We start from the raw sequence: 27,392 nt of genomic DNA on the forward strand, positions 1-27,392 counted from the left end.
TAACCCTTTATTTTATTTAATGAAAATTTTATACATGTATAATATATAAATATTCATTAAAAAAAATACAACAAAATTTGAAATATAAAATATATCGAATCGGTTGGGTGACAAGCCAATATTCATCCAATCTAATATTGAATAAAACATACGTTTGACATCGGTGGTGTTTTTGAGGCTGTTAGGCAAAATGTGGTGTTTTGTCGGCACGTGATGGAAATCATAAGCAGCAGCTGGGTAAGAACGGTAAGCAGGCCTTGTTCCAAATGGGTCCCACCAATGTCCAAAGCGGTGCGTAGTAGACGAAAGCATCCCACATGATGATGATGATGATCAAGCAGCCTTCGTTTACCCCACAAAAGACCAGCGGAAAATCAAAGAAACAAACACGGCATAAACCTAAAATCAGACGGCTCTCTTTTCATTTCCCTGTCAATACAGCTATCTATGCAGTACTAACACCCCCACACCTTTCTTTTTGTTTTTCCTTAAATAAATTTCAACAATTATTAATTAAAATAATTCGATTAACACCATTTCTATTAAATATAATATAAATAAATAAATTATTATCCCTTGATCAATAATATCAGATAAATAAAATCTAAGCTACACATACTGCACAATAAAACAACATCCCACACATATATCAAACTCAACTTCGTCGATTAAAGTACACCTTATTGGCTCGTATCCCACACCTACACAATTGTTTTTTCCACTCCTTATTATAATTTTATATGAATATTTTAATTTAGAATATTAAATTTTTATACAGTTAAAGAAATAAGTAATTTGAATATTTTAATTTAGAATTATAATTTTTGTACAATTTAGAATTATAATATTTTTAATTTTCCTCCTGTAAGAAAAGGGATTGTAATTTAAATTAAAGAGGAATTTTGTACAATTAAATGATTTCATGAAAAGGGATAGTAAGAAAGAAATAGGTGTTATATTTATACGTTCTACTTATGGTTTATTTATACAAATTATTTCTATATTTTAAAAATTATATTTATATTTATCAGAAACAACGACATTATTTAAACAAATTGTTCATATTTTTAGAAAATTCGAACAAAATTCTCTAAAAATATCAATATTATTATATAAATTTAGATTTCTTGGCTGTCCTAAATATTTTTATAATTATATAAAAAATAAAAATAATTTATATAAATAAATTGTAAATAAAGAGGCATAAATATAATTATTCAAAATAAATAGTGCAGGTATGAGGACAAATTGGAAAGAAGTGGAGCAGCCCATCACTGGCCAGTTGTTAGGTAGGCGTGGCAAGTTATCGTCATGCTCCGAGTTTCAAACTCCGGGGACCAATAAACCTCTTTGCTTCGTCCTAATTTGTCTCTTTCCTTACACCTTTCATTTCCCTAATAACATTAAATTCCAATCCCCTTGTCTCATTATTTATTTTTTCATAATAATTCCCCTGTTTTATAATTCCCGTGATAAGGGTAATTTAGTTAAAAAAATTATTTAACTTATAATAAATTAGTAATAAGTCAATCGAGAATTAATACCAATTTTATTCAATTTTTTTTATTAATATCAACAAATTTAGTGAATTTTGATCAATTTGAGGATTTATTTATTAGACAAAAGCAAACCTCAGGTGTATTAGATGTAATTTTTCAAACTATTTGGGATTTATGTATAATTACACCAAACTTTAGAAAAGGAAAGTGTAATTATTCCTTGAACTAATGATGTAATAAAATATTGTTTTCATAATTTCTTTAATCAATTAATTATATACATGTTAATTCATGCAGCGTGTGAAGTGATTGAGTTTTATAAGACGAAATATTTTCTGTTTTGATCGTAACGTTATGTATATATATTCTTACAAGATGTTGGGACTTACAAATTGCACAAACTCTTCATTCACATTCGATGTGGAATATACTTATCAGTAACATCGCCCTCCAAACGAAGGGCATGAGACGGTCGTACAATCTCGTCTTTTTGATTGGACTCTGTGAAACAACAAACTGTTTGTTGTGAAAGCCTCGTTGGTTAGATAACTTGGAATATATAATCAGCACAACTCATTCTCATCAACCTTTATCGACAGGGTTAGTCTTCTATTTTTAGTGTACAATGTTTAAAGAAGCAAATATGTAAAAGATGAACAAGGGTAATTAGAGCAAGAATGGTTCAAAGCCAACTTAACAAAAAAATGTCAAAATTGTCGATATTGTTTATACCCTTTTGGAGCAATCTAGTGCCGCCCATATATATTCATACTCATAGAAGCTGTGAACCGTTTTATATATAATAATGATATTATATATGATCTAATCGTTGATAATTTATATAGATACAAACTTGCATGAACGATATGAAAGATTCCACATCTTAGAATTGAGCAAAAAAGTCTTTAATAAGAGTAGAATTAAAATTATAAGGTGCTCACAGCTGAAAAAATTGAATTGTTTTGGAGTCAAAAGTGGAAGGGAACTTAAAAAAAGCTTAAAGTGAAGAGTGAGTAATGAAGGTGAGGCAATGACATCATGTGCATAGTTTCACAAATCTCTAAAACTCATCCATCGCAATTTCCGCTAATTAAAACACCTAATGTGCATTCAACTTTTTTTTTTTTTTAATCTAACTAGGAACCTATTAATTAATTAAATTTACACTTGGCTATGCGTGCATTACTATATTCAAATAAATCAAGTACAATACATTATGAAAATTAAGTAATAGTGTTTGGGTCAGCATTAAGATATGATTTTTTAGATGTTATAAATTATTTTATTTTATTTTTAAAAAATTATAACATATAGAATAAAATATGAAAAGCATATAAATTATTTTAAAAACAGTAAGGAGTTGATAATTTATGTTTGAAGTGTTACGAGACTCCTCCAGTGTTACTCTTAGGAATTACATAATTTTTATTATTAATAGCTTATAAATTTTATGATCTTGTTTTATTCAGTTACTATAATTAATTAAATTTAAAATAAGATTATAAATTTAAACAATCACATAATATTGTGTTTGATTCGATGAATTTGGAAATAAGGATTCGAAATTCATAATAGCAAATCCCTCAAATTATATTTTGTTGCACTTTAGAAATTTTAAATTTATTTAATATAAAATCATCTGAAACTTTGACTTCAAATTAAAAATTCTCTACAAATTGCCATATTTTTTAAAATTGAATACAGTTTTGTAGTGATGTGAAACTTCAATTTTGACCAGGACTTGCTTCCCTGTTTACATCAAATTTCGTGTAAAAATCAAATTGCAATGTTTAAACTTTTAAGGAAATGTTTATTCATTGTTTAATTGGTAATGTTATGACATTGTAACTAAAACTAACATTAATTCAAATTTCATGAATATATATATATTTAGTTTAAAATGTAGTAACACTAAAAGAAAATTATTATTGACTACAATATTAATAATTATAATTAAAAATTATAATAAATAACTATTATTAATCAAGTTCAAATAATTAGTATCGTTGTGGGACTGTGGTCAACGACTACAACTAATTTATGATAATTAGACATGATTAAATATTATATTTTTTTATATAATTTAAATTATTTATGTATTGAATCAAATTTTAAACGTATAGACAGAATAAAAGATAAATAATTGACAAGGAAAAAAATAATTTGGAAAAAGGGTTAGTCAACAGCAGAGAAATTGAGATATAAAATTCCAAAAATGAATTAATAGGGGTGGGATTAAACAAAAACCACAGCCTCGGACACTTAAGTAGCTGTCGGTTTGGGATAAGCCGAAATGGCACGCGTCCTCACTGCATTTGATCACCTTAATCACACCAACCAGAACCTTCACTTATAACAAACCCATTCCCCCCCAGCCTTCTTCTACCTCCGCCGTTGCCGACACAATCCTATACCATCGTCACCGCATCCGCCGCCGCCGTGGGCCGCCCTTATCGATGCTTCCCGTTTCTGACCCACCGCCTTTCTCTAAACCTAAGAGCGCGGATATTTTAGATCGTAAGCACTCGGTCTTCACCTCTCTCAAACCCTACCTCTCCTTTCACCACAACCGCCGCGCATGGTTCTTCCTCTCCGTTTTGCTTCTCCAGCTCCTCCTCCTCCTCTCCGCTCCTTCCCTCCCTTTCTCTCTCTCCGCCGCCACCGCTCCCACTCCCCACTCTTCCGCCGCCCTCCCCAACATCACTTATAGCAGTCGCGCTGCCGGAGAACAGGCTTCGGCCGAGGGGATTCTGAATAATCCTAAAACTGAAGAGAAATGCCCTTACGGGGAAGTGTATGTTTACGAACTTCCGCCGCTATTCAATACCGAAATAGTGAAAAACTGCGATAATTTGAACCCATGGTCGTCCCGCTGCGACGCGCTTTCGAACTCGGGGTTCGGCAAAGCCGCCACCGGAATTTCGAGAATCGTACCGGAGAAGGTGCGCGGCGCGTGGTTTTGGACTGATCAATTTTCGCTCGAGGTAATTTACCACAACCGAATGCTGAACTATCGGTGCAGAACCCTAGAGCCGGAATCCGCTGCGGCCTTCTACATACCCTTTTACACTGGACTCGCGGTCGAAAGGTTTCTCTTCACCAGAAATTCCACCACCGAAGAACGCGATCGGCACTGCAATTTGATGCTAAATTGGGTGAGTGATCAGCCATTCTTTAAGAAATCATACGGTTGGGATCATTTCATTACTGTAGGCAGGATATCGTGGGATTTCCGCCGGTCGAAGGACGGAGACTGGGGTTCCAGTTGCATTTACATGCCGAAGATGCGTAACATCACGCGCTTGTTAATCGAGAAAAACCCTTGGGACTACTTCGACGTCGGTGTGCCATACCCCACCGGTTTCCACCCCGGGTCAGTTGCCGATGTCACACTCTGGCAAGATTTCGTCCGCAGCCGGGAGCGCCACACCCTCTTCTGCTTCGCCGGAGCAACTCGCGGTTTCATAAAGAACGATTTCAGGGGAATTCTCCTCAGCCAATGCTACTCCGAGCCTGGCTCATGCCGGGTCGTGGACTGCGGCGGTTCAAAGTGCGCGAATGGCAGCTCATCAATCCTTGAAACTTTCCTTCACTCCGACTTCTGCTTACAGCCGAGAGGGGATAGTTTTACTCGGCGTTCAATCTTCGACTGCATGGTAGCCGGCTCCATCCCGGTCTTTTTCTGGCACCGGACCGCTTACCTCCAGTACCAGTGGTTCTTGCCGGGCGAACCGGAAAGTTACTCGGTTTTCATAGACCGGCATGAGGTTCAAAATGGGACCTCAATAAAGAGTGTGCTTGACAAGATTAGTAAAGAGAAGGTGAAAAGCATGAGGGCGAAAGTGATTGAATATATACCAAAACTCATATATGCCAATTCTGACCAAGGATTGGAGGGCATTGATGATGCATTTGATGTTGCTGTGGAGGGGGTCTTGAGGAGAATTAAGGAACAAGAAGGAGGGTACAAATGGAAATGAATAAAAATGGGGGATTTATTTATTGGTGGTAAGTAGAATATTGTTCTTGATGTAATTTCTTATTATTCTTGGAGGTTAGAAAATTTGATGAGAGCAGCAGCCATACATTAGTTATTTTGAGAAGTTTGATTGTGGATACATGTAATATACTTTTATGTCTTACCCCTTATTTTGTATTAGTACACGACCATACAATTCATAACCGAAATAAAGAATAATGAGAGATTTTTTATGTTAGTTTTTTGTGTAATAATTGATGATGTTGTAGTGTTGAGAGCTTAGTGTAATGGTTCTGATAATGGTGTTTGCTCATGGTTCTTACGTTGGTTCTTTCCTTCACATCGTTTTCTTGTGGGTTGGGATTTCTCAATCAAGACGAGGCATTTGATGTTTGAAGGGTGATGGCATTTATGATGTTCCATGTAGGGGCGCAACTGCATATGCAAGAACCCACAGACCATTTCTCACCACAAAATTACATAAACTCCTAACAAGTGTTTGATTCAATTCATACCACATTTGGGCTTCAGCCACTTCATAATCCTAAAGGAAGAAGCCAAACTTGGAGTGGGGACGCAATGGTCAAATGACACTTGAGTCTAAAAAGCACCGACATTTCAAAATATTGTGCAATATTTGTTGTATTGAATGGTCGTTAGATACTTGCCTAAAGTACAGTGACTGAATCTTGTTTATGTTGCTATGTCAGTACAAGGTTGAGGTTTCAACCATTAAAACGTACCGACGCTTCACAATATCATGCGTATCGAGAATGAGACAAAATGTTACAAGAAGCAAACACCTTGAAGGAGTTGATGAGAAAAGAAGAAGGGAAAGTTGAAGTGAAGAAAGAAAGGCAAGAGCTAAGGACAGCTATATTATGATGGGAAAATGATAGTAGAGTGTGTGGGGGGGCATTATTTGAGAAACCCGCCTCGACTCCAACTTTTAGGCCCCTATCTTGTAAAGAAAATGAGCAGCTGAAGAGAAAAAGTGGTGTTGCAAAATTGGAATCTCTACAGCCTACGCTACTACTATTGCCTTTCCCTTGCTTTTGTCCATTCCTTGTTTAATTTTAGTAACGTCCAATTTCGAAAATTTGGAGAATTATCGAACATAATGTATCTTCTCTAAACTTCTTATACCAACTTACTATGAATCCATTGTAATTAATATATTAGTTTTCTGTATTTATTATTTATATGATAAATTATAATATACTCCCCTAGTGTTCGTCCTAATTACAAATACTTTGTTATTATTTAAAAAATTACAATTACCCCATGCAATTAACAATCATCTAACAAATAATCCCGTAAAATGGGCTGTGACGATTTATAAGAGGTCAATTACATTTCGGCCTTCTCTAAAAATGAAAAATTACAATATTTATTTTTTGAAATTATACTTACACTCCTTTTAAAAATTCTATTCCTACACTTGATATTCTTTGTTAAGGTTTGAACGGAAAATGCTTATAGTAAAAAAAAATTATATAAATTTTTAATTTTGTCCCACATTTAATATTTTTATGTATATTTTTGTACTTATAAAAAATTAAATATAATATACATATGGAGTGAGGATAATATTATTATAATTTTTTTTCTTATAAGTATAAAATTATCAAATGAGAATATTAAATGGGGGTAAAATTGGAAATTTATGTAGTTTTTTTCTAATGTCAATACTTTTCGTCCAAACTCCAAAGAAAGGGGGTTAGGTATAACAGTAAATTTGTAAAAGGAGTGTAAGTGTAACTTTAAAATTTTGTTGAGAAAAATTATAATTTTGCATTTTCACAGGGGTCTAAGTGTAATTAACCCTTTATAAAAGCCTAAACAAGGACCTTTTACACGACGTCGTTTGATTGTTCTTCCCACCGAATCTTACATCCTGTAAACTCGTAAAACCCCTCACTTTCCCTCCTCTTCTCTGCTGCTCACTGTACTAACCAAAAACCATAGTTTGGGGGTACCAACTTGTGTGCGTGTACGCAGTGTGTGTGTGTGTGTGTGTGTATATATATATATATAGAGAGAGAGAGAGAGAGAGAGAGACGGCTATGGCTACGGCTTACGTAGGAGAATCTGAATTCTCCGCGAAGAAGAAGAATGCTGAAGCTCCGGATATTGTGGAGGACTCTGACTCCATTGACAAAAAGATCCAAATAGAGAAAAACCCCCCAAAAGACCAAACTAACCTCAGATCCTCACCCTGACGATTCTAATAACAGAAACAGAATGAATCGAGATGAAAAAGGCTTTGGACATCATCACTGGTGACAATGAGGACGAGGAGAAGTGCCATCACTGCTTCCGAGATTGGAGAGCCGATGATGAATCTCACTAAGAGGAAAAAGAAGATGAAATACGAGAAAATTGAGGGGGTGAAACCCGAGGACGACACCCCTAACGCAGTCTCCAGTTTCAGGATTTCAAACCCATTGAAGGAGGCATTGAAGGAGAAGGGGATCGAATCACTGTTTCCGATTCAGGCTATGACGTTCAACGCCGTTCTCGATGGCTCTGATTTGGTTGGCAGAGCGCGCACTGGCCAGGTTAGGGAACTTTAATTTCGGATTTTTTTATTGTCACGCAATTTGAATAGATGTCTATGTCAACAACGAGAAATCAACCTCCAGGGGTTTTGTTTTGTTGTTATGGTATCATGATTTTGTTTGCAGTCGAGTGATGTACCGTAGCTTCCTCAGCGTGTTATTATGGCAGTATCATTGATCTATTCTGAAATTCACCATTATTTATGATTGCAGAAATGTTCCCAAGGGTCAAATTCGATACCGTTTATTAAAAATTGTCTCTGGGATTGGGCTCGTGTTCTCCAGAATACCATAATTGAAATTTTGTGCTGCTGTACACCAGTTGCTACTCTAAATTGGAACAGTGATTGGATTTCCTTAAGATTCAACTTTTCTATATGAATGCGGATTATGGATTGTTGTGGTTACTGATTCTACAGTAAGACATAGTTACTAACTGTCAAAGTTAGTGAATGAATCACAAAATTTTATGCTTGTTTTGACTGTTGGAACAGTATTTTCCAAGTACATTAAGCATTATGGATCCTCTAACTGAAGATTATTTTGAATTTTTGTTTACCTTTTTACCTAGATAATTTTAATTTATAAAGAGGGCTTTTGAATCTTGTTAGGGAAAGACATTAGCTTTTGTCTTACCCATACTGGAATCATTGACAAATGGGCCTACAAGAGCATCGAGAAAGACTGGATATGGAAGGGCGCCCAGTGTTCTTGTGCTTTTACCCACTAGGGAACTGGCCACGCAGGTAATACATCCGCTGATAGTAGATTGATTGGTAATTCTTGTTATTTTCTCAAATGCTTTGGCCATTCTTTTTCTTGAGTTTTTATTCTTTTATTTTTGTCGTTCCCCTGTTTCTTTTTTTTTTTCTTTATATCCACATAGGTGTTTTCTGACTTTGAGGTCTATGGTGGAGCATTAGGGTTGAAATCGTGTTGTCTGTATGGGGGTTCTCCCTACCAGCCACAACATGTTCAATTGAAAAGAGGTGTCGACATAGTAGTTGGCACTCCTGGTCGCATTAAGGTATTCTTCTGTGAGTTGTATTTAGTTATGCTACTGGAAATATAATTCTATAACACCATCGGCTTTTAATTCAGAATTGGCCCCTGAATTCATGCTGCAGGATCATATAGAGAGAGGAAATATTGACCTGAGTGCAATAATATTCCGAGTACTTGATGAGGCTGATGAAATGCTGAGGATGGGCTTTGTTGAAGATGTTGAACTTATTCTAAGTATATTATAAATGCATTATATGATGAAGTTTTCTGTGCTTTAATTAGTAGTACGATAGTCTTTCATTTTGCTATTGCATAAATGATGAGATTTATTCCTGGGAGTGTCATTATGTGTCCTTCTTTTGTCACTGCTAGAGTTATGGTTGCGTATTCAGTAATTACTTTAAAATTTCCTGTTATTGAATTTTGAAGGCAAGGTAAGGGATGCAAGCAAAGTCCAAACGCTTCTTTTTAGTGCCACTTTGCCAGACTGGGTGAAGCATGTATGTTTTTACTTCCTCTGATCATTGATTGTTGATCTTCTTTGGTTCAATTTTTCCTACTTTCTTATTTATGTGAGCATGAACCGTATATTGTGATGCTAGATTGCAGCTAAATTTCTCAAACAAGATAAGAAAACTGCTGATCTTGTTGGGAATGAGAAAATGAAGGCCAGCACCAATGTGAGGCATATTGTTCTGCCTTGCTCTAGTTCAGCCAGATCCCAACTTATTCCTGATATCATTCGCTGCTATAGTAGGTTGGGTAGCTTCTAACAACATTAGTCGATCATTGGTTATTAATTTCAGATGTTTTAATTTCATGTAACAGCACTCCCTCTCTCTCTTTGGCATGTTGTTTCAGTGGCGGTCGAACTATTATTTTTACGGAAACCAAGGATTCTGCTTCTAAGATGTCCGGATTACTACCTGGAGCCTGTGCTTTGCATGGGGACATACAACAGGCTACACGTGAGGTAAGATTCTTTTTGATTGATTTCTTTTACTTTTAAGAAGGAAGAAGTATTGTACAGTCGACGACTTGGTATTTTTTCCGTTACATTGGATTGAAGGAAACAACTATTCGTCCTCCTTAAGACGACAGACTTAAGGAGAGGACCTCATATTATTAGATATTATTGTATGTGGAGAAGTTTTCTGTGTTGAATGCATATTTTCCACTCTCCATCACTGGAACGTGTGAGAACTACCTGCTGCTCATCTGACTTTCCACTTGAAAGTTCAACAATGATTGTGATGAGATTCTCTGTTCAATCTTTGAGCTTTGTGAAGATGAAACCTAGCAGATAAACAAAAATCTTGAAAGAGGCACCCTAGAATCATACAACGTCTAATATTCCTTGTGCTCTGAAACTTTCAGGTCACACTTTCTGGATTCAGGTCTGGGAAATTTTCAACACTTGTGGCCACAAATGTGGCAGCACGTGGATTGGATATCGATGATGTCCAGCTAATTATTCAGGTTTCTTTCTTATTATCTTTTGAGGCTACATGCAAGTGCTCAGTTTTAGTAGTTATGTTTATGTTAGTTCCTGGCTACCATTTCTACTAAGTATGTATATTGTGCTCTAGTGTGAGCCACCTCGTGATGTAGAAGCATACATACATCGGTCTGGAAGAACAGGGAGAGCAGGTAAATTTACAATACCAATCCTCTGCGACTTCGAGAAAATTGTTGGTTTTTGTTTGATAAAAAAAGCATATTTCTGCTTTCTTCAGGGAAAACTGGCATTGCAGTAATGCTTTATGATCCGAGGAAGTCAAATTTCTCTAAGATAGAAAGAGGATCGGGGGTAAAATTTGAACACATATCAGCTCCACAGCCAGCTGATATAGCTAAAGCTGCTGGTGCAGAAGCTGCTCAAAAAATCGCTGAGATCTCTGATAGGTATTCTTTCTGTCCATATTTTCAAGGGAATGTTATCACTTATATAGCTCGAGGTATTAACACTATACTTAAACATTTGTAGTGTCATACCGGTATTTAAGGCTGCTGCTGAAGAGCTACTGAACTCATCTGTTCTATCCCCAACGGAGCTACTGGCGAAGGCACTGGCCAAGGCTGCTGTAAGTCTTTACTTTTCATGTCTGTTTTGGTTGAAAGCACAAGTTAGTTTCATAGTTCATACAAGGTCTCCTGTTATGCAGGGTTATACTGAGATCAAGAGTCGGTCACTTCTCACTTCAATGGAGAACTATGTTACTGTCCTCCTCCAGTGTGGACGGCCCATTTACACACTATCGTGAGTGCTTGAAGCTAATTTTATTTCATCATATTATTTTCCCTCTTTTTCTTGAGAATTTGAAATTGCATAGATAACGAATCTGCTGAAATATGATACATGAACCTGCTCGATTCTCCAATAGCTGTTTTAACTACTTGTGTTGGGGATATGGAAGGGAAAAACAAAATTTTAAAAATAATAGGCTTTGTTTGATTTTATTGTCGCAGAGGAAATCGAAATTTGAATAATCAGAATTTGGATATGATTCATTTCTACACCCATATTTTAAATACTAACTCAAACTACTCCCGTTCATCTTTTGAAAATTTCATCTCCACATACATCAACAGCCATCCCCATTTTTCATCTCTCTTTATATTAACACACCCACCTAGCACAAATGATTCCTAAAATGATACTAATAAACTATTGAAAGATGAATAAATAATTATTTTCTATCTTGGTTAAGACAGAATTGTGCCCTTTTCCGTGGACAAAGCATAATTTTGATGTGGGCAGTAATCCTGCCTGTAATACCGGACTGTATGAACACTCTATTTATTACGGGAGGTATATAATTATATGGTTGGACAAGTTGGTTGAGCTTGTCCATTTAATTTCCATTAGGTCAGCACGAATTGTTTTCTTCCTTTCCTTAGTTAACCTTAATACCATAAACATTTCAGCTTTGCTTACGGGGTTCTACGGAGATTTTTGCCTGAAGAGAACGTGGAATCAATTAAGGGTCTTGCTTTGACTGCGGATGGGAAGGGTGCAGTGTTTGATGTGGCTGCTGCAGATTTGGACAACTTCCTTGCTTGTTAGTTTTTATTGAATTATCTGCAATTTATTAATGGGGAAACTTGATGGTGAATTCACCCTGCATAATTCTTGCAATGTTGCCTCGTGTACCTGCTACTCAATTTTAGACATGCTGTAGCACTATCAACTATCTTTTTGATCTGTTTCCCATATTAATTCCAAAACAATTTTGGAATACTCTTTGTTGACTTGTGTTATAACTTAGTTGCATCATGGGGTTGCAGGTAAGAAAAATGCTGCTGGTATAAAGCTAGAGGAAGTGAAATCATTGCCACGTTTGCGAGAAAGAGACCAAGCAAGAGGGGGGAGATTTGGAAGTGGTGGACAGGGCGGATTCTCTAGCGGAAGAGGTGGCTTCTCTGGTGGAAGAGGTGGAGGTGGTGGACGTGGCAGCTTCTCAGATAGGAAAGATGGTAGGTTCTCCGGTGGCAGAGGCGGAAGAGGAGGATTTTCTGATAGGCGAAACGATAGATTCTCAAGAGGTCGAGGTGGTGGAAGAGGTCGTGGAAATAACAACCACAACTGGTGAAGCATTCTGTAATAGTTTATCAGAACCTTCAACCGATTGACAGACAACAATAGCATGCCCAGGGCATATAAATCTTGACGATTATGACAGAAGTGCTTTATTTTTCTTGTTGATGTTATATATATCTGTTAGTGTAATCAAATGAACAATAGTCTCTGCCTTGGTGCATTCCTGGTTTGTGATTTGTGCTGATATGCAACACTTTCCTGACGAAACCTAGAAAAGAAGTTCATGTTGGGTCCATTCGAAAATACGAAATTATATATTTTATTTTATAGAAGTTTCATAATTATATTTATATCTCTTTTGAAAATTTGTTGTTTACATTTGATCCTCTTTTGTTGAGATTTGGACAAAAAATATTGATTTTAGTAAAAAGATTAAAAAAATAATTTTATTTCTTATTTAACATTCTCATTTAATAATTTTATACAAAAAAGATATAATGATGTTAATTTTAATCAAATATTCATATATATTATATTTATCTCTTATTAAGTACAAAATAAGGGATAAAATTAAAAATTTATGTAATATTTTTTGCTAACAACAATATTTTTCTTTCAAATCCTAATTCAAAATACACAACGAGCCGGACTAGACTAACTGCTAACCCATTTGAAGACATGATTGAACTAATAAAAAAATGAATGGTTGAGTCTCGCTTGGGACTGGGCAGTCTCAAGAATCAATACTTGGGACCATCCCAACCCAATGGCCTAGAACCACCTGATCCTGAATTGAGTCTGGGTCAGGCTTGTCGGGCTTTTTCTTTTTTTATAAATAATATATTACATATAATTTTTATTTTATTCTTCTAAATATATTATTTTAATATTTTTTCATACTTTTGAAACTTAACTTTTATCTTTATTATTCTACTTCTAAAATTATAATACTTTAATCCATCATTACTCTTTGTTTTTTTTATTTTCAAAATTTATTTTAAATTCTTTTTTAATTTGTTATCTTCTAAGTTTATTATTATAAACTTATTGTTAAATTATTATTTAATTTTATTATATATTCTTAATTGTTATTTTTCTATATATAAATTTTTATATGATTTAATTTATTATTTAGAATAATTATAAATTTAAGTAATTATTTATAATAAGACATTAATATCATAAAAAAAAATCAAATAAAAATATTTGAGTCTGATGAGGGTCTAGATTTAAAATGGACCCAATTGGGATAGGCGCTCAGGATCGCTAACAAACAGTAGTGGGCCAGGCTGCTCTTGGGCCAACTTGGCCACTGTGCACCTTGAACCAAATGGAAAAAGTCACGTGTAAATGGAGAATTTTTTAAAGTTGTGTAAGTGTAATTTTAAATTTTTTTGAAGAAAAATGTAATTTTGAATTTTTAAAGGAGATTTAAGTGTAATTAACTCTTTAAATTAAGCAATAGGGATAATTACACTCTCCTCTATGAGATTTGGTGTAATTATACATAATCCCCGAGGTTTGCATCCCTCTTACAAATTTGTATCTCTATTAATTAAAGTTCACTGGATTTATTGATATTAACAAAAAAAATGAATAAAATTTGATATTTACTCTCGATTGACTTATTGAGGTTAAATAACTTTTTATATTTTACTAAACTACTCTTATAATAGTGAAAATTCTCATTATATATATTAATGTGTGAAGATGTATAAATGTAAATCAATTTTTATTCAATTTTTTTTTAACATAAGTAAATTCAATGAGTTTTGATTTTTCAAAGAACTTATTTGTTAAATGAAAATAAACTTTAGAGTGTTAAATATATTTTTTTAAATTATAAGAGATTTATATATAGTTATGCCAAATTTGAGGAGAGAGGAGAGTAATTATTGGGAAAAAAAAAAAGAAATGAAAAGAAAAAGAAAATACGCAAAGGGGTTTTTCTTGTTTGTCAAGCCTAATAAAAGCTGGATTATTACATGTCAACAGTAGTTTCGGCCACGTCTGTTAAGACCACCCCCACCGATTCCAAGCTTCTTCTTTCCTTGGAGCTGACCTGGTTTTCTTTCTCAATCCTGTTTCAGTCACGTTCTTCAACTTTTTTCCTCAACCGCTTCACTCTCTCTCTTATTCTGTTGTTTTCTCTTTCTTATTGACAACCCCAAGAAAGTTGTATGCCGAATGAATTCTAGTTTTTGTTATATCAGAATAACATCACCTGCAATTTATCAACATCATGGGGTGGTACAGAAGATCACCAAGATTGATTTTTGACGCTCTTCGCACCTACACTTCAAAGATTGTTGTGCCCAGAAACCCCATTCAGGAATCTATTTCAAGAACCAATTTTTGCAGGCGTCCTCTACAACCCAATTTTAGCCGGCCAAGAGTTTCTGAAATTTCACAACAGATCTTCAAGAACTCTTCTTTGGATAATGGTCTCAAGCAAATTCAACGGAAGAGCCCTTTTCTTGATGGGGCGAAGAGGTTTTACTATGTCGACAGACAGCGAGTTTACCACTTCAAGCCCAGGGGATACAGGCGGTGGTTTCAGGACCCAAAAAATGTTCTTGTTGTAGTTTTGGTGGGGTCTGGGGTTGTAATCACTGTATACTTCGGGAATCTGGAGACTGTACCTTATACAAAGAGATCCCATTTTGTTCTTTTGTCCAGGAACTACGAAAAAGAACTTGGAGAGTCTCAGTTTAAGCAGATTAAAGCGCAGTTCAAAGGGAAAATATTGCCCCCACTTCATCCAGATAGCATTAGGGTTCAGAGTATAGCACAGGACATAATTGATGCTCTGCAGAAAGGGTTAAGAAATGAGCAGGTGTGGAATGATATCAGGTACTCTCCTGAAAGTGCTGGTTTTCCTCATGAGGCTGATGCACATGAGACAATGAGGGCATTGAGTGATAGAGTTTCTGAGGATGAGAAATGGCAGAGTGAGGATAAGTGGCATAAGGAGGGAGAGATTCTTGATGATCAGTGGGTTCAAGAGAGTAGGAAAAAGGGCCAAGAACTGGGGAGGGCATCCCAGACTGAGCATTTGGAGGGTTTGAAGTGGGAGGTCGTTGTGGTTAATGAGCCTGTGATTAATGCCTTCTGTTTGCCTGGTGGTAAGATTGTTGTTTTCACTGGATTGCTTGATCATTTCAAAGCGGATGCCGAGATTGCAACAATTATTGGGCATGAGGTGTGTTGATAATTTATGCACCTGCTAGTTTCATAGGTTTGTGGCATATGATTCTTGGATATGTGTTATTGATTATATGGAAGATTAAATTTGCATTGCGCCCGTCCCTTTGATAGGTTGGTCATGCTGTGGCAAGACACTCTGCAGAACAAATTTCGAAAAACCTGTGGTTGACAATCTTACAGTTGATTCTTTACCAGTTTTTTATGCCTGATATCGTCAACACAATGTCTCATCTCTTCCTGCGGCTTCCTTTTTCTCGAAGGTATATTATGTTGTATATTCTTCTTTATGGACAAATTCTGTTCTGTCATATTTGTGCTGCTTAGGTAGTGTCAAGCTATCTTTCATTGGTGTGGATGATTATGTTGTTCATCTTTTGATTTATGTTGTGTATTTCCTTTTAGTCATGGAAGTATAGAATTTTCACTCTGCTTCTAATTAGTATCTGTAAGTGAATTGGATGTGGACAACAAAATATCCATCTGGTGTTTGCCCTCATTTTACTTCACTTCTTATTCCATCTATTCCGACTTAAGTCTTTTTTCCATCACTCTGAACGATATAGAATGTTGATCTGATGAATCCTGACACGACTTTTCTTCGGTTTGGAAAATGTAGAGCCCTACTAAATATGAGAGGTGAAGATGGCGAAATGTTGTTGTGCTGTTTGCGTGCCTTTTCCTCTTTATCTCCCCTCATTTTGTTCTCTTCTCTTTGAGTAAAGCACAAATTGAATTTGTCCGGTAAGGCAACAGGGTGCCTCAACAGCCGAAAGACTGGCAAGTTTTTTGTCAGAATCGTCCCAACATCACCTCTTATTAGACGTTAACAGTGCACACTCGGTCTTATGAATCTTGCAGAAGCTCATGTTTTAGTTTGAATTTTACCTTTACCTGTTATCTGTAACTTCACAACTTCAAAGCCAATCTGCATCAGCCCACAAATGGCAGAAGTGATTAGAGGAATAATATGTTCCGAAATTTTCATCCCTGAATGCGACAATCCAACTTCATTTCAATTTCTTTTTCCAACTTTCCAGGATGGAGATGGAAGCAGACTACATTGGACTGCTGCTGGTCGCCTCTGCCGGCTACGATCCACGATTTGCTCCACAGGTATACGAGAAGCTAGGCAGAGTCGTTGGTGATTCGGCACTGCAAGATTATCTTGCAACTCATCCTTCAGGTAAGAAGAGAGCCCAAGTACTCGCTCAGGCTAAAGTCATGCAAGAGGCCCTTGACATGTACAGAGAAGTACAGGCGGGACGAGGAGTGGAAGGTTTTCTGTAGTGTTTTTGCTATGGTAAACCTCAATTTTCCAACCTACAAATGAATAATTGTTTGTTTGATACTTTTCCACTCCAATCCCCCAAACAGGCATAAAAATCTGAAATAAAAATGTATATTTTCATGGGATGGTTTTGATTTCGGTAAATTACACTTTCCCGCTCGAACTATGCTCGTTTTTATATTTTTTTTTTTGTCAACTTACTATCTCAACTTTACGAAATTTACAGCTTGTCATATATAAATGTTTTCCGGTCGATTGTTTTGTTGAAAATACATCAAATACAATGCACATGTCTGAAAAACGGCACCTACATTGCTCTTAAATATCACATGTACAAGGTATGTAATATTCTTTCGGCCGAAAATGGTCTATAAAGTACAAATTTTAATAAGTTAAGATGGTAATTTAATATAAAAAAAATTAAAAAATAAAGTATAAAAATAAGTATAATTCAGATTACAAAATATAATTTACAGTGTGATTATGGTGCAAGTGTACGCAACTATGCAGATGTTTGGTGTACTTACTAGTTCAAGGATAATAGCCCTTTTTTTTTTTATCTTTTGAGTGGATTTATTAGCCGCAATAGATGAATAATTTCCACATATGCTTAGTTCGTGTGTAAAACATTCTATCAGGTTTGGACCAATAGAATTGAATTAATTATATTCACATTGTGATTGATCAATTTTATTTTGTTTTGAATTCGTGGATATATTATACTTATCTTATAATTGATGTTAATTGGAGCAAACTCATGAAATTGAAAGATAGTAAAAAGACAAATGGTTCATGTGATATTTTATGTGAAAAGGTAGACCACAAGTGGGATTGGTGAAGATTTTAGCTTGATTAGTAAATTATATTTATTATATATTTAATGTATAATTTAAAAAGGATGGCTAATGTTATAATTAATCAAACTTAATTAAGTTGAATTTGGGTTAAAATTTCTAGTAATGCCCATATTTTTTACTCGAAAAAACTGGATTCCACTTGCAAGTTGCAAAGCCCATCATTTTGTTTCTATGTTTTCCACTCATCCCTTTTTCTTTTTTCCCTTTTTCCCTCCTTTTAATTATTATTACAAAAGAGAAGACTTCATTTGGTCAAAATTGGCGTGACAGCAACAATTGGAAAAATTGGGCTGCCACGGACTTAAGTATTATTAACATCTATTATCAAAATATTACCTGATTTTATCATTGTAAACTAAGTTTAATTTTACAACAATTTGCAATACATAAATATAAGCTAGCATTTTTTTCCTTATGAAAATAGAAAGGCAGGCATGAGACCCTACAAATTTGTTAGTGGAGATTGATATATGTATTGTTTGTGTCGGTCAGAATTCTTATATATATCTCGTTTGTTATCATAGCATACTAGAATTTACCTATATATATGAGAATTAACAGATCAAGTTAGGATATATGTTTCACGTTATGGAATGCTTTGGTAAGAATTTGAAACAGTTAACTTATTGTTTCAAAAAATTAATATTTAGTTATATGAATAATCAATAGAGATAAAGACGTACATTTAGCATCGTCAAGCAAAGGATTCGAAGCCACGTTGTAAGTGAGACGGCAATCAAAATATACCGAAGCAGCTTGGCGCCTATACAAGTTTGGGAGCTGATGGTTTCATTCTTGGTCTTTAGCACTTTCACGGCCACTCCTCCACACCAGTCCTTTTATATCATTTTCCATCTGCTTTAGCAGTAGAAGAAAAAAGGAATGGGTCTTTCGAGTCAACACCTGCTAGATTCTTTACACACACACACACACACACACAAAGTGTTGTCTTAGTCCCTCTCCAAGAAATCAACTACTTAGAAATATTTTCTTGAGATAGCCGTGAAGATTGGGTTGGTGATGGATGTTTTGGGTAATCCCATGTTACTCTCAGTTGCAGTTGCAATTCTTGCAGTTTTTGTGGTCCGGATGGTGATAGGATTGTCAGCCAAGAAGGAGAAGAGAAAATACCATCCTGTCAGGGGCACTATATTTCATCTGCTGTTTAATTTCGGACAGATTTATGATTATCTGACTAATCTCACCCGCAAGAACTCCACTTTCAGAATTCTCTATCTTGACAACGTTGAAATTTACACTTCCGATCCTGCAAATGTTGAGTACTTCCTCAAGACGAATTTCGCGAACTACGGAAAGGTACGATTTTATGCGATTCTTGATTACTACCTGGAAAAAGACATGATTTGTAGCTTATGGAAATCTTGTCTGTTGTGCACATTTTTTAAAAGTACAGGGGTTATACGGTTTTTTCTTTACGGGATTTATTTGAACCTTTTGAATATATCAGGGGTAATATGAAATTTACCCTAATAAACAAAACAAAATCCAGAATTTGTCTGAAGATCATAGATATATTGTGCAAGACTTCATAAGATGCACCCTACATCACTCTTGGTTATATGAATCCTCCTAGAATTTAGAGCAGTACATATATAGTTTTGTATTTAGGTTCTGGGCCCGAACTATGTTAGCGTAGATTGTAGAGGACTTAATAATAAGTTGGAGATATGAAGTGTAGCTTCAATATTAAGACATTTTAGGAGAACTATGTTCGATTGATAACTTGTGGTGTGGATTAAAACATTTGGGTATTACTTTTGACATGATTTGAAGCTGAGACAGTAGTAACATGAGCTTGATGTTTCATTTGAACATGTTAATATGATGATAAGTTTTCAACTGGAAAGGCACAAAGCATCATGAACTGGTCTTACTAATAAATCTTGGGATTGTGTTGGTTGAAAATGGACGTATCTCGACTCTTTCAACTTCTAATGTATCTGAAAATTGAGCTTTGCAGGGGTCGTTCCACCACGACATCTTGGAAGGTCTTTTGGGGGACGGGATCTTTACAGTCGATGGTGAAAGGTGGAGACATCAAAGAAAGATGTCCAGTTACGAATTCTCCACCAGAAATCTCAGGGAATTTAGCAATGGTGTCTTCAAGACTAATGCAGCTAAGCTTGCTCGTATAGTGTCAGCAGCTGTGACCTCAGATCAGGCAATAGAAATTCAAGTAAGTAAGCTTTTGAGTTCTAGAAAAGGAAAAATCAGAAGAAAACAATCACTCTTGGACTTTAAAGTTCTGTTTCTCCATTTTGCAGGATTTGTTCATGAAATCTGCATTGGATTCAGTTTTCAAGGTTGTTCTCGGTGTTGATCTGGACAGCATGCGCGGAACAAATGAGGGCTCCCAATTTTCCAAGGCTTTCGATGAAGCAAGTGAAATGACCTGTTTCAGATATGTCGATATGACCTGGCCTATCAAGAAGTTCCTTAATATTGGATCAGAGGCCACATTGAAGAAATGCATGAAGATCGTGGATGGATTTGTTTACAAGGTCATTCAAAGCAAGATTGAACAGATAAGCAAACCGAATGAAAATCTAACAGTGAGTTTATCAAACTAAACTTTGTGTGTGTGTGTGTGGGATATGACAAGAACAAAGGTGTACTCAAGTATGTGTGGATGATAGGTGAATAAAGGAGACATTCTTTCGAGGTTTCTTGAAATGAATGAGACAGATCCCAAGTACTTGAAGGACATAATACTAAGTTTTATAATTGCCGGGAAAGACACAACAGCCAGCACACTTTCCTGGTTTTTCTACATGATGTGCAAACACCCTCACATACAAGAAAAGATTGTCACAGAAGTGCGGGAGGCAGCAAAGCTTGGAGAATACTCGAGTGTCGATGAGATAGTAGAGAGTATTACTGAGGAAGCACTGGACAAAATGCAGTATCTCCATGCCGCTCTGAGCGAAACTCTCAGACTGTATCCGGCAGTTCCATCGGTAATAACATATCAATGACTTGAAATTTCAGCAAGCGTACATAACAAGCACACTCTTGTAGCATAAGTTGATGTTTGTGTGTGTTGTCTCCTATGTTCCAGGACGGAAAAGTGTGTTTTGCTGATGACACATTCCCAGATGGATTCAGTGTGAAGAAAGGGAATTTGGTGGCATATGTGCCGTACTCAATGGGCAGGATGAAATCATTATGGGGTGAAGATGCAGAGGAGTTCCGGCCTGACCGTTGGCTCAACGAAAACGGAGTGTTTCAGCAAGAAAGCTCCTTTAAATTCACAGCCTTTCAGGTAAAATTCTCCTTTCACTCATCCCTAAGTTGTCTTATGAAAAATATCAAGACTGAAAAGAAGCCGTTTGCCCGACAATGCAGGCAGGGCCAAGAATCTGTCTAGGAAAAGAGTTTGCTTACAGGCAGATGAAAGTTTTTGCATCTGTGCTGCTGAGTGCCTTCTCATTCACATTGGCTGATGAAAACCGGCCGGTACATTACCGAACCATGCTAACACTGCAGATCGATGGAGGCCTCCATCTTCGTCCTAGTTTCAGGACCAGCCACTGAACACAATGCACAAACACTATGTCTACTTTTTCCGTGAGCGTTGCTACTTAGCTACGCTAAGAATGGTAAATGTTCGGTTTCATTATATCAACCTTTGGTACGTGTACAAGTTGTGATGCATATCTTAATTACATAATTACAGTGATACACTACATATGTCAGCTATTATTAAACAAAATATTTATTATTCGACACCAAAAGTCAATATTTTCACCATTTAGACAGAAAAGATAAATAAATAAATACAAGTGTTTACCAAGTTGTAGCTCACACTCTTGGCATAATGACTTTAATTCACATGATTGAAAACAGCCTAATGAGAAGAGCATGAGCCCTACAAAGATGCAGAAAAATGGCAATCTAATTTAATTAGGATTCCAAAAGGGATCAAAATGGAGGCCGACAGAAGATATCAAAGGTATGCCCTTTGACTTGACAATTTTTATTCTCACACTAAACCCATCAACTATTCCCATTTCCAACCTATGAAGCCTCTTATACCCTATTGTGGTTCCCTTTGCAACCCTAACCCCGTCTACGTAAATTTCGTGTTTCTTAATTCTCTGTCCTAATCCGATCGCTTCTTGGATCCTCACCACGTTGAACGTAATTCTTTTAGTCCTCGTTCTGAATTCAATCCAGTAATTTTCTTTCTCATCCTCACTTGGAGCCCAGTACGTCCACAAGTGGTCGTCGTCCAGCACGTTTTTAGGCCCGAAGCCTCCTCCGTTCTCACCCCCTCGTTGGCTACTCGCTTCAACCCAACATTTTTCTGCCAAATTTGTGGAGAAAATGGTGTCGATTGCTCCTCTGAATTGTTTCAACCTTTGGACATCGGATTCGGATACCAAACCGGTGGAGTTGGGCGGCACGTTGAGGAGTAACACACAGTTTCGGCCCACGGATTTGTAGTAAATCTCTAGTAGTTGAGTCAGCTTCTTTGGTGCTTGTGATTTGTGCCAAAACCAGCCTTTCCTGATGGAAACATCGCATTCTGCCGGTACCCAATTGGTCCCTTTTGGGTCACCACTGTTGAGATAACTGCACCATTACTCACAACTGAAAGTTACATTGTGAATGCGCCAACCAAGAAAGTGACCTTACTTGTCCTGCCTAAACTTACTTTTTCCCTCTCTCTCTCTCTCTCTTTTATTAGTTATTAGAATGATTACATATTCTTTTTAATTATTCGAATAATTATTGAAGTATATGATTGCATAATAGGGTACGAAGACTATGCTACTTACTCAATGATACTGCCGTTGCCAATTGATAGAGACGTGGCATTGATGGTGGACCAACACGTGGTCCCGGCGTATCCCTTCTCGTTTCCGACCCACCGGACATCCGGTCCGGCGTCCGAGAATATATTAATAGCACTCTGCAATTCCTTCACCATTGAAAACCAGTCGTTGAAGTAATAGGTCATGTTTGGTGCGTTTGGACCCTTTGCTCCATCGAACCATACCTCTCTAACATCTCCATATCTGCAACCAAATATTATTCAAATATCTGTAATTTAATAATTTTATTTAATTTCATTAAAAAATGAAAAAAAGAATGATTCTTTTGCAGTGGTAGTAGTACATTGTGCAACTGTCACATCTAAGCAAATATAGAACTAATGTGGGTGAACATCGTAATAAAATGTTAAAAATATATAATTTTGGATTAATTTCAGATTCTACAATCCTCATTTCATTGCATTTTATTTGAAAATTAATAGGATGGAAAATTCGGACAAATTACTAAATAAATTTCAATTTTTTAAAAGCTAAAGTAAAGGAGATCTTTTAATATTTTCGTGACCTTGATCAAATCTAGTAATGAGCTTACCTAGTAAGAAGTTCTTGCAATTGAGCCAAATAGTACTCATTGTACAACTTAACATGACCATATCTAGGATCATGACGATCCCACGGTGAAAGGTATAAGCCTGCATCGAGCCCTCGGGCCCTCACTGCATCAATAAACTCCTGAACCACATCACCGTGTCCTTTCTTCCAAGGACTCCGAGCCACAGAGTGATCGGTGTATTTTGATGGCCACAGGCAGAACCCATCATGATGCTTGGCAGTGAGGATCATCAACGACACACCAGCTCCAGCAGCAGCATCAGCCCATTGAGCAGTATCAAGGCCCGTCGGGTAAAAAATAGACGGATTTTCCCTGCCAGTACCCCATTCAGAGTCCGTAAAAGTATTCACACCAAAATGGAGGAACATTATGATCTCCCTTTGTTGCCATTTCAATTGGGAGTATGATGGTAGGGGAAGAATGGGCAAGGGAGGGGTGACTACTTGAACTTGAGCACTCCATGAGAAGGGTAGTTGGAAGAAGAATAGCACAAGCAATGTGGGAATGTGAAAAGAGTAGTGGGGTTGAGCCATAATTGCACTAACAAAGTTGATTGGGATATTTAAGGGTGCAAAGGGATCAAAACAAGAAATGTGGGGGGAAGATTCTTTGTGTAGGGAATGGAAGAAGGGGATTGGGTGTGGGGGTATGTGATTGGAGTTTTTGTTTGATTATATCATAAGTTACAAGTGTAAGGTTCCTATAGTGTATGTTGCAGAATGTAGGGTGTAATGAGTCACGGGGTGGCCTTAACACTTTGTGTGTTTTATTTGGGCTATTTATGGACAAAGGGTTTTTTTTCTGATTGGCCCAAAAGTTTGTACGGGACAAGTGTTGGCTGTCGTACTAGAAAAATATATTTTTTTATAATTAATTATTATTTTTAAAAATAAAAAATACTAAATTAATCAATTTTTTTTCTATAAGTAACGTCAAAGTTTTTCTCATATTAAAATTATAAAAAATATCCATTGATCATAGTCAAAATCCAAATTTTTATATTCATGACGTGATAGATAATATTATTTTTTTTCAAAATTGTAACTATTTATAATATATACAAATCTTAATATTTTTTTGTTCGTAGTGTGACTGAAAATACAGTAGATTGAGTGTACCAATACCGGGCACAAGCAAATTCCATTTAGGGAGCGATGGTAAGATCTGGTGGAATCATTTCTTAGTATTTAGTGGGGGGAAAACGTTTAAAAATAATATCCATATTGTTTAAATTTATTTTTAGCAGTCTTATTTTATTTTGTGTAAATAGAGAGATAAATAGATACACTCTGCAAATTGTGTGTATATTTGAATTTGGAAATAATGGTATTTGGTATATTAGTCTTTTTCTCTGTGCACTTTAAAAAATAATATTTTTGGGCAATATTTTTTATTATGTTGTGAATTTTAAATTTTTCTGTAAATCATCAAAAAAAATTTAAAATAAAAAAGTTTGTACAGACTACCGAAAGTCTTTGGGCCGAGACTTGGGCCCATTGGCTGGCAACAGATGGGCTTTGACGTTAGTGTCGAGTGACCCAATTTGCTGCCTTTTCTGATGCGCCGTCAACTTTGTGCCTCTGTGTGTCCAACGATATGATTATCCGTACTATTTATCTTTCAAATTTTATCTTATTAATAAAAATAATTTTAATTTTTTTAATAATTTTATAATTTTCTCCCACTTACTACTCCATATTTCTTTGTCACCTTATTTTTTCACATTTTTTTTCCTCACAAACTTTCATATTTTTATAAACTCATAATTATATATGTTTGCGTGTATCGCGTGTCGCTTTATTTTTTTTAACTCTAACTTTTTTTTTATTTTTATTTTTTATAAAAATAATATTATATTATAAATATTAAAATTTAACTCAATAAAATACAATAGAATGAAAGATTATTATAAAACTAGACAATCATCCCAACTTGGGTGTGTTCGCTTTTTTCTGAAAATTCGGAGACTTCAATTTATGAATTTAATTGATAAAAATAAAATAAAAGAAAAATGAAAGACAAAATTTAAAAGTTTATTTATCTTGTACGCGTTTCTTAAATTTTCTTGCCATTTGCTTACCTAACCGAAACAAAGTGCAGTAAATGAGCGTCAGAGCTACAGGGAACATAACTTGACTTACTCAAATTTAGTTTGGTTCAATCAAATCAATTATAAAATAAATATGATACACTTATTGTGTAATGAGTCATATTTTCCAAATTATACAGTCACACACTGAATATATATAATTCGTTCAAGTTCGATTAAAATTGACTTCAATTAGAATTTCTCCTAATTTATTAAAATCAATTTGCCCAAATTTCCCATTCAACTATAAAAGGAAAAAAAAAAAAAAGAATCCCGTTCAACCGAAAATTATAGACGATATCGAGTCTTGGCATATTAGAACCAAATTGTATAATAAGTATAATACATTTGTGTGTAATCAATGTACATTTTAAAAAGAATAACCAATCACACGATAAGTATATTAGTTTTACTGTATGATTGGTTCTATTCAAAAATAAAATTCCCCCTTAAATGCTTGGTACTTGACAAGACACCGTCAAAATTTGGCATAGCATTATCACCGTACTCTCATAAAATTTAGTAGACAAAAATATATTAATATTCATAAAAATTGAATTGATTGTGAAATTTCAATCTTACCACTGAACGACGATCCATGAGCATTAAGTAGAAACTACTAAGGTGATGGAAAAAAGATATCTAATATGGGCACTGAGGGGTTTGGTCTTTCACGATGCCTCGGAACCATTATTTCAAACCCACTTGCTTGTATTTATAACCACTATATATATACATACTACATGTATTAATTAGGACATCATTTAATCCTGTGTGGGTACGTGTACTGGACATCATGTGTAGTAGCAACTTGATAGCCATCGTGTAAGGTGATAAGTGATATCCATTTGAACATATATGTCACAGAGGAGTCGTTGTATTCATGGGGTCCACACGAATTTCCTTCAGTCAAGAACCTATAAATAAAAATGGTCATTCAAATATCAAAGTTGACAATGCCCTATTAATTGCTTATCTAGCTCCTTCATCTTTTGGGTATTTACAATAATGATGTGTTTGAATCAATCACATCATATGATTTACATGATTTTGAGCATAAATCATTTTTATTTTATTTAAGCATCGATTAATTTAACTTGCATGGTAAGATGAGCAATGCATGTACTATGCTTAATACAGGGATAATTACATTTATACTAGTTGACTTATGATTTATTTATATGAATTATTTTTATTTTTTAGATAATTATATATACGTCCATTTAATATATATAGATCATAAATTAGGAGGTGTAAATGTAATTATTCTTATATGTATTTTCCCAAACAGGAAAGTCCTCTTGTTTGTGGAATTAAATACAATTTTTTGTTTTGCATTTTAATGTCTTAACTTTTTTTTATCTTTTTGGAAGAGCAAATAAGTCTTGTAATTCTTTTATTTTTTTTACAATTTTGATTCTTCTATTGTCGGAGTTTGCTGATGTAGCCGGAAAAAAAGCATGTACTCAGGACGTGCTTTTTCAGTTTGGGTCATTTGTTCAATTGAACAATTTCGGCCTGCATGGAAGAATTTTTTTTGTTTTGTATCTTTTACGTTTTGGCGTTTTAGTCTTTTATCTTTATAGAGTAGCAAATAGGTCTTATAATTTTTAACTTTTCTCGATCTTGGTCCATTAAATTGATCATCAATGGGAACAGAAGTCCCAAACTAGAAAAAACAGGTGTTGGTACATGTTTTTTTTTTACAATATTTGCAAGCTCCTACGGACTGAAGGGCAATAATCTCGAAAAATTAAAAAGTTATAGGACCTATTTGTTATCATAAAAAAAAAAAAGATAAAGGGATAATTACACTCCTCTCTCCTAAAGTTTGATGTAATTACACATAGACCCTCTGTAGTTTGAAAAATTACATCTAACACCTCTGAAGTTTGCTTCCATATCACAAATAAATCTCCCCGTAATCAAAATTTATCGAATTTACTAATATTAA

At 35.3% G+C, this 27,392-nt stretch overlaps 5 protein-coding genes across 6 annotated transcripts; 4 read left to right on the forward strand and 1 right to left on the reverse strand.

Moving 5' to 3' along the window:
* Positions 1 to 3,774: 3,774 nt before the first annotated feature.
* Positions 3,775 to 5,716, forward strand: GT18 (glycosyltransferase 18). Its single transcript, XM_020693229.2, has one exon. The coding sequence runs from the start codon at positions 3,956 to 3,958 to the stop codon at positions 5,477 to 5,479; it is 1,524 nt and encodes a 507-aa protein (XP_020548888.1). The 5' UTR covers positions 3,775 to 3,955; the 3' UTR covers positions 5,480 to 5,716.
* Positions 5,717 to 7,360: 1,644 nt separating this feature from the next.
* Positions 7,361 to 12,836, forward strand: LOC105160724 (DEAD-box ATP-dependent RNA helicase 7). Its single transcript, XM_088879819.1, has 14 exons — positions 7,361 to 8,039; positions 8,651 to 8,785; positions 8,926 to 9,066; positions 9,167 to 9,278; positions 9,474 to 9,544; positions 9,647 to 9,801; positions 9,906 to 10,017; positions 10,422 to 10,523; positions 10,634 to 10,694; positions 10,781 to 10,949; positions 11,032 to 11,128; positions 11,210 to 11,304; positions 11,973 to 12,106; positions 12,333 to 12,836. The coding sequence occupies exons 1-14, from the start codon at positions 7,767 to 7,769 to the stop codon at positions 12,635 to 12,637; spliced, it is 1,962 nt and encodes a 653-aa protein (XP_088735945.1). The 5' UTR covers positions 7,361 to 7,766; the 3' UTR covers positions 12,638 to 12,836.
* Positions 12,837 to 14,587: 1,751 nt separating this feature from the next.
* LOC105160725 (mitochondrial metalloendopeptidase OMA1) lies at positions 14,588 to 17,243 on the forward strand. The gene is made up of 3 exons (XM_011078205.3): positions 14,588 to 15,787; positions 15,904 to 16,052; positions 16,830 to 17,243. Exons 1-3 carry the CDS (start codon positions 14,828 to 14,830, stop codon positions 17,077 to 17,079), a joined length of 1,359 nt encoding a protein of 452 aa, XP_011076507.2. The 5' UTR covers positions 14,588 to 14,827; the 3' UTR covers positions 17,080 to 17,243.
* Positions 17,244 to 18,661: 1,418 nt separating this feature from the next.
* Positions 18,662 to 21,583, forward strand: LOC105160566 (cytochrome P450 704C1). The gene is made up of 6 exons (XM_011078001.3): positions 18,662 to 19,254; positions 19,919 to 20,134; positions 20,223 to 20,510; positions 20,595 to 20,915; positions 21,017 to 21,220; positions 21,304 to 21,583. Exons 1-6 carry the CDS (start codon positions 18,958 to 18,960, stop codon positions 21,490 to 21,492), a joined length of 1,515 nt encoding a protein of 504 aa, XP_011076303.1. The 5' UTR covers positions 18,662 to 18,957; the 3' UTR covers positions 21,493 to 21,583.
* A 74-nt stretch (positions 21,584 to 21,657) lies between these two features.
* LOC105160567 (putative alpha-L-fucosidase 1) lies at positions 21,658 to 23,986 on the reverse strand. 2 transcript variants are annotated; one of them, XM_088879820.1, is made up of 3 exons: positions 23,329 to 23,986; positions 22,740 to 22,979; positions 21,658 to 22,521 (listed from the first exon to the last, which is right to left on the reverse strand). In XM_088879820.1, exons 1-3 carry the CDS (start codon positions 23,880 to 23,882, stop codon positions 21,858 to 21,860), a joined length of 1,458 nt encoding a protein of 485 aa, XP_088735946.1. In that variant the 5' UTR covers positions 23,883 to 23,986; the 3' UTR covers positions 21,658 to 21,857. The 2 variants fall into 2 exon arrangements, with proteins under 2 accessions (XP_088735946.1, XP_011076304.1); XM_011078002.3 differs by having other exon boundaries at positions 21,658 to 22,533; positions 23,329 to 23,981.
* Positions 23,987 to 27,392: the final 3,406 nt, after the last annotated feature.

This window comes from Sesamum indicum, linkage group LG4, assembly GCF_026168435.1.
Source record: "Sesamum indicum cultivar Baizhima isolate 11 linkage group LG4, ASM2616843v1, whole genome shotgun sequence".
In the NCBI taxonomy this organism is placed as follows: Eukaryota; Viridiplantae; Streptophyta; class Magnoliopsida; order Lamiales; family Pedaliaceae; genus Sesamum; species Sesamum indicum.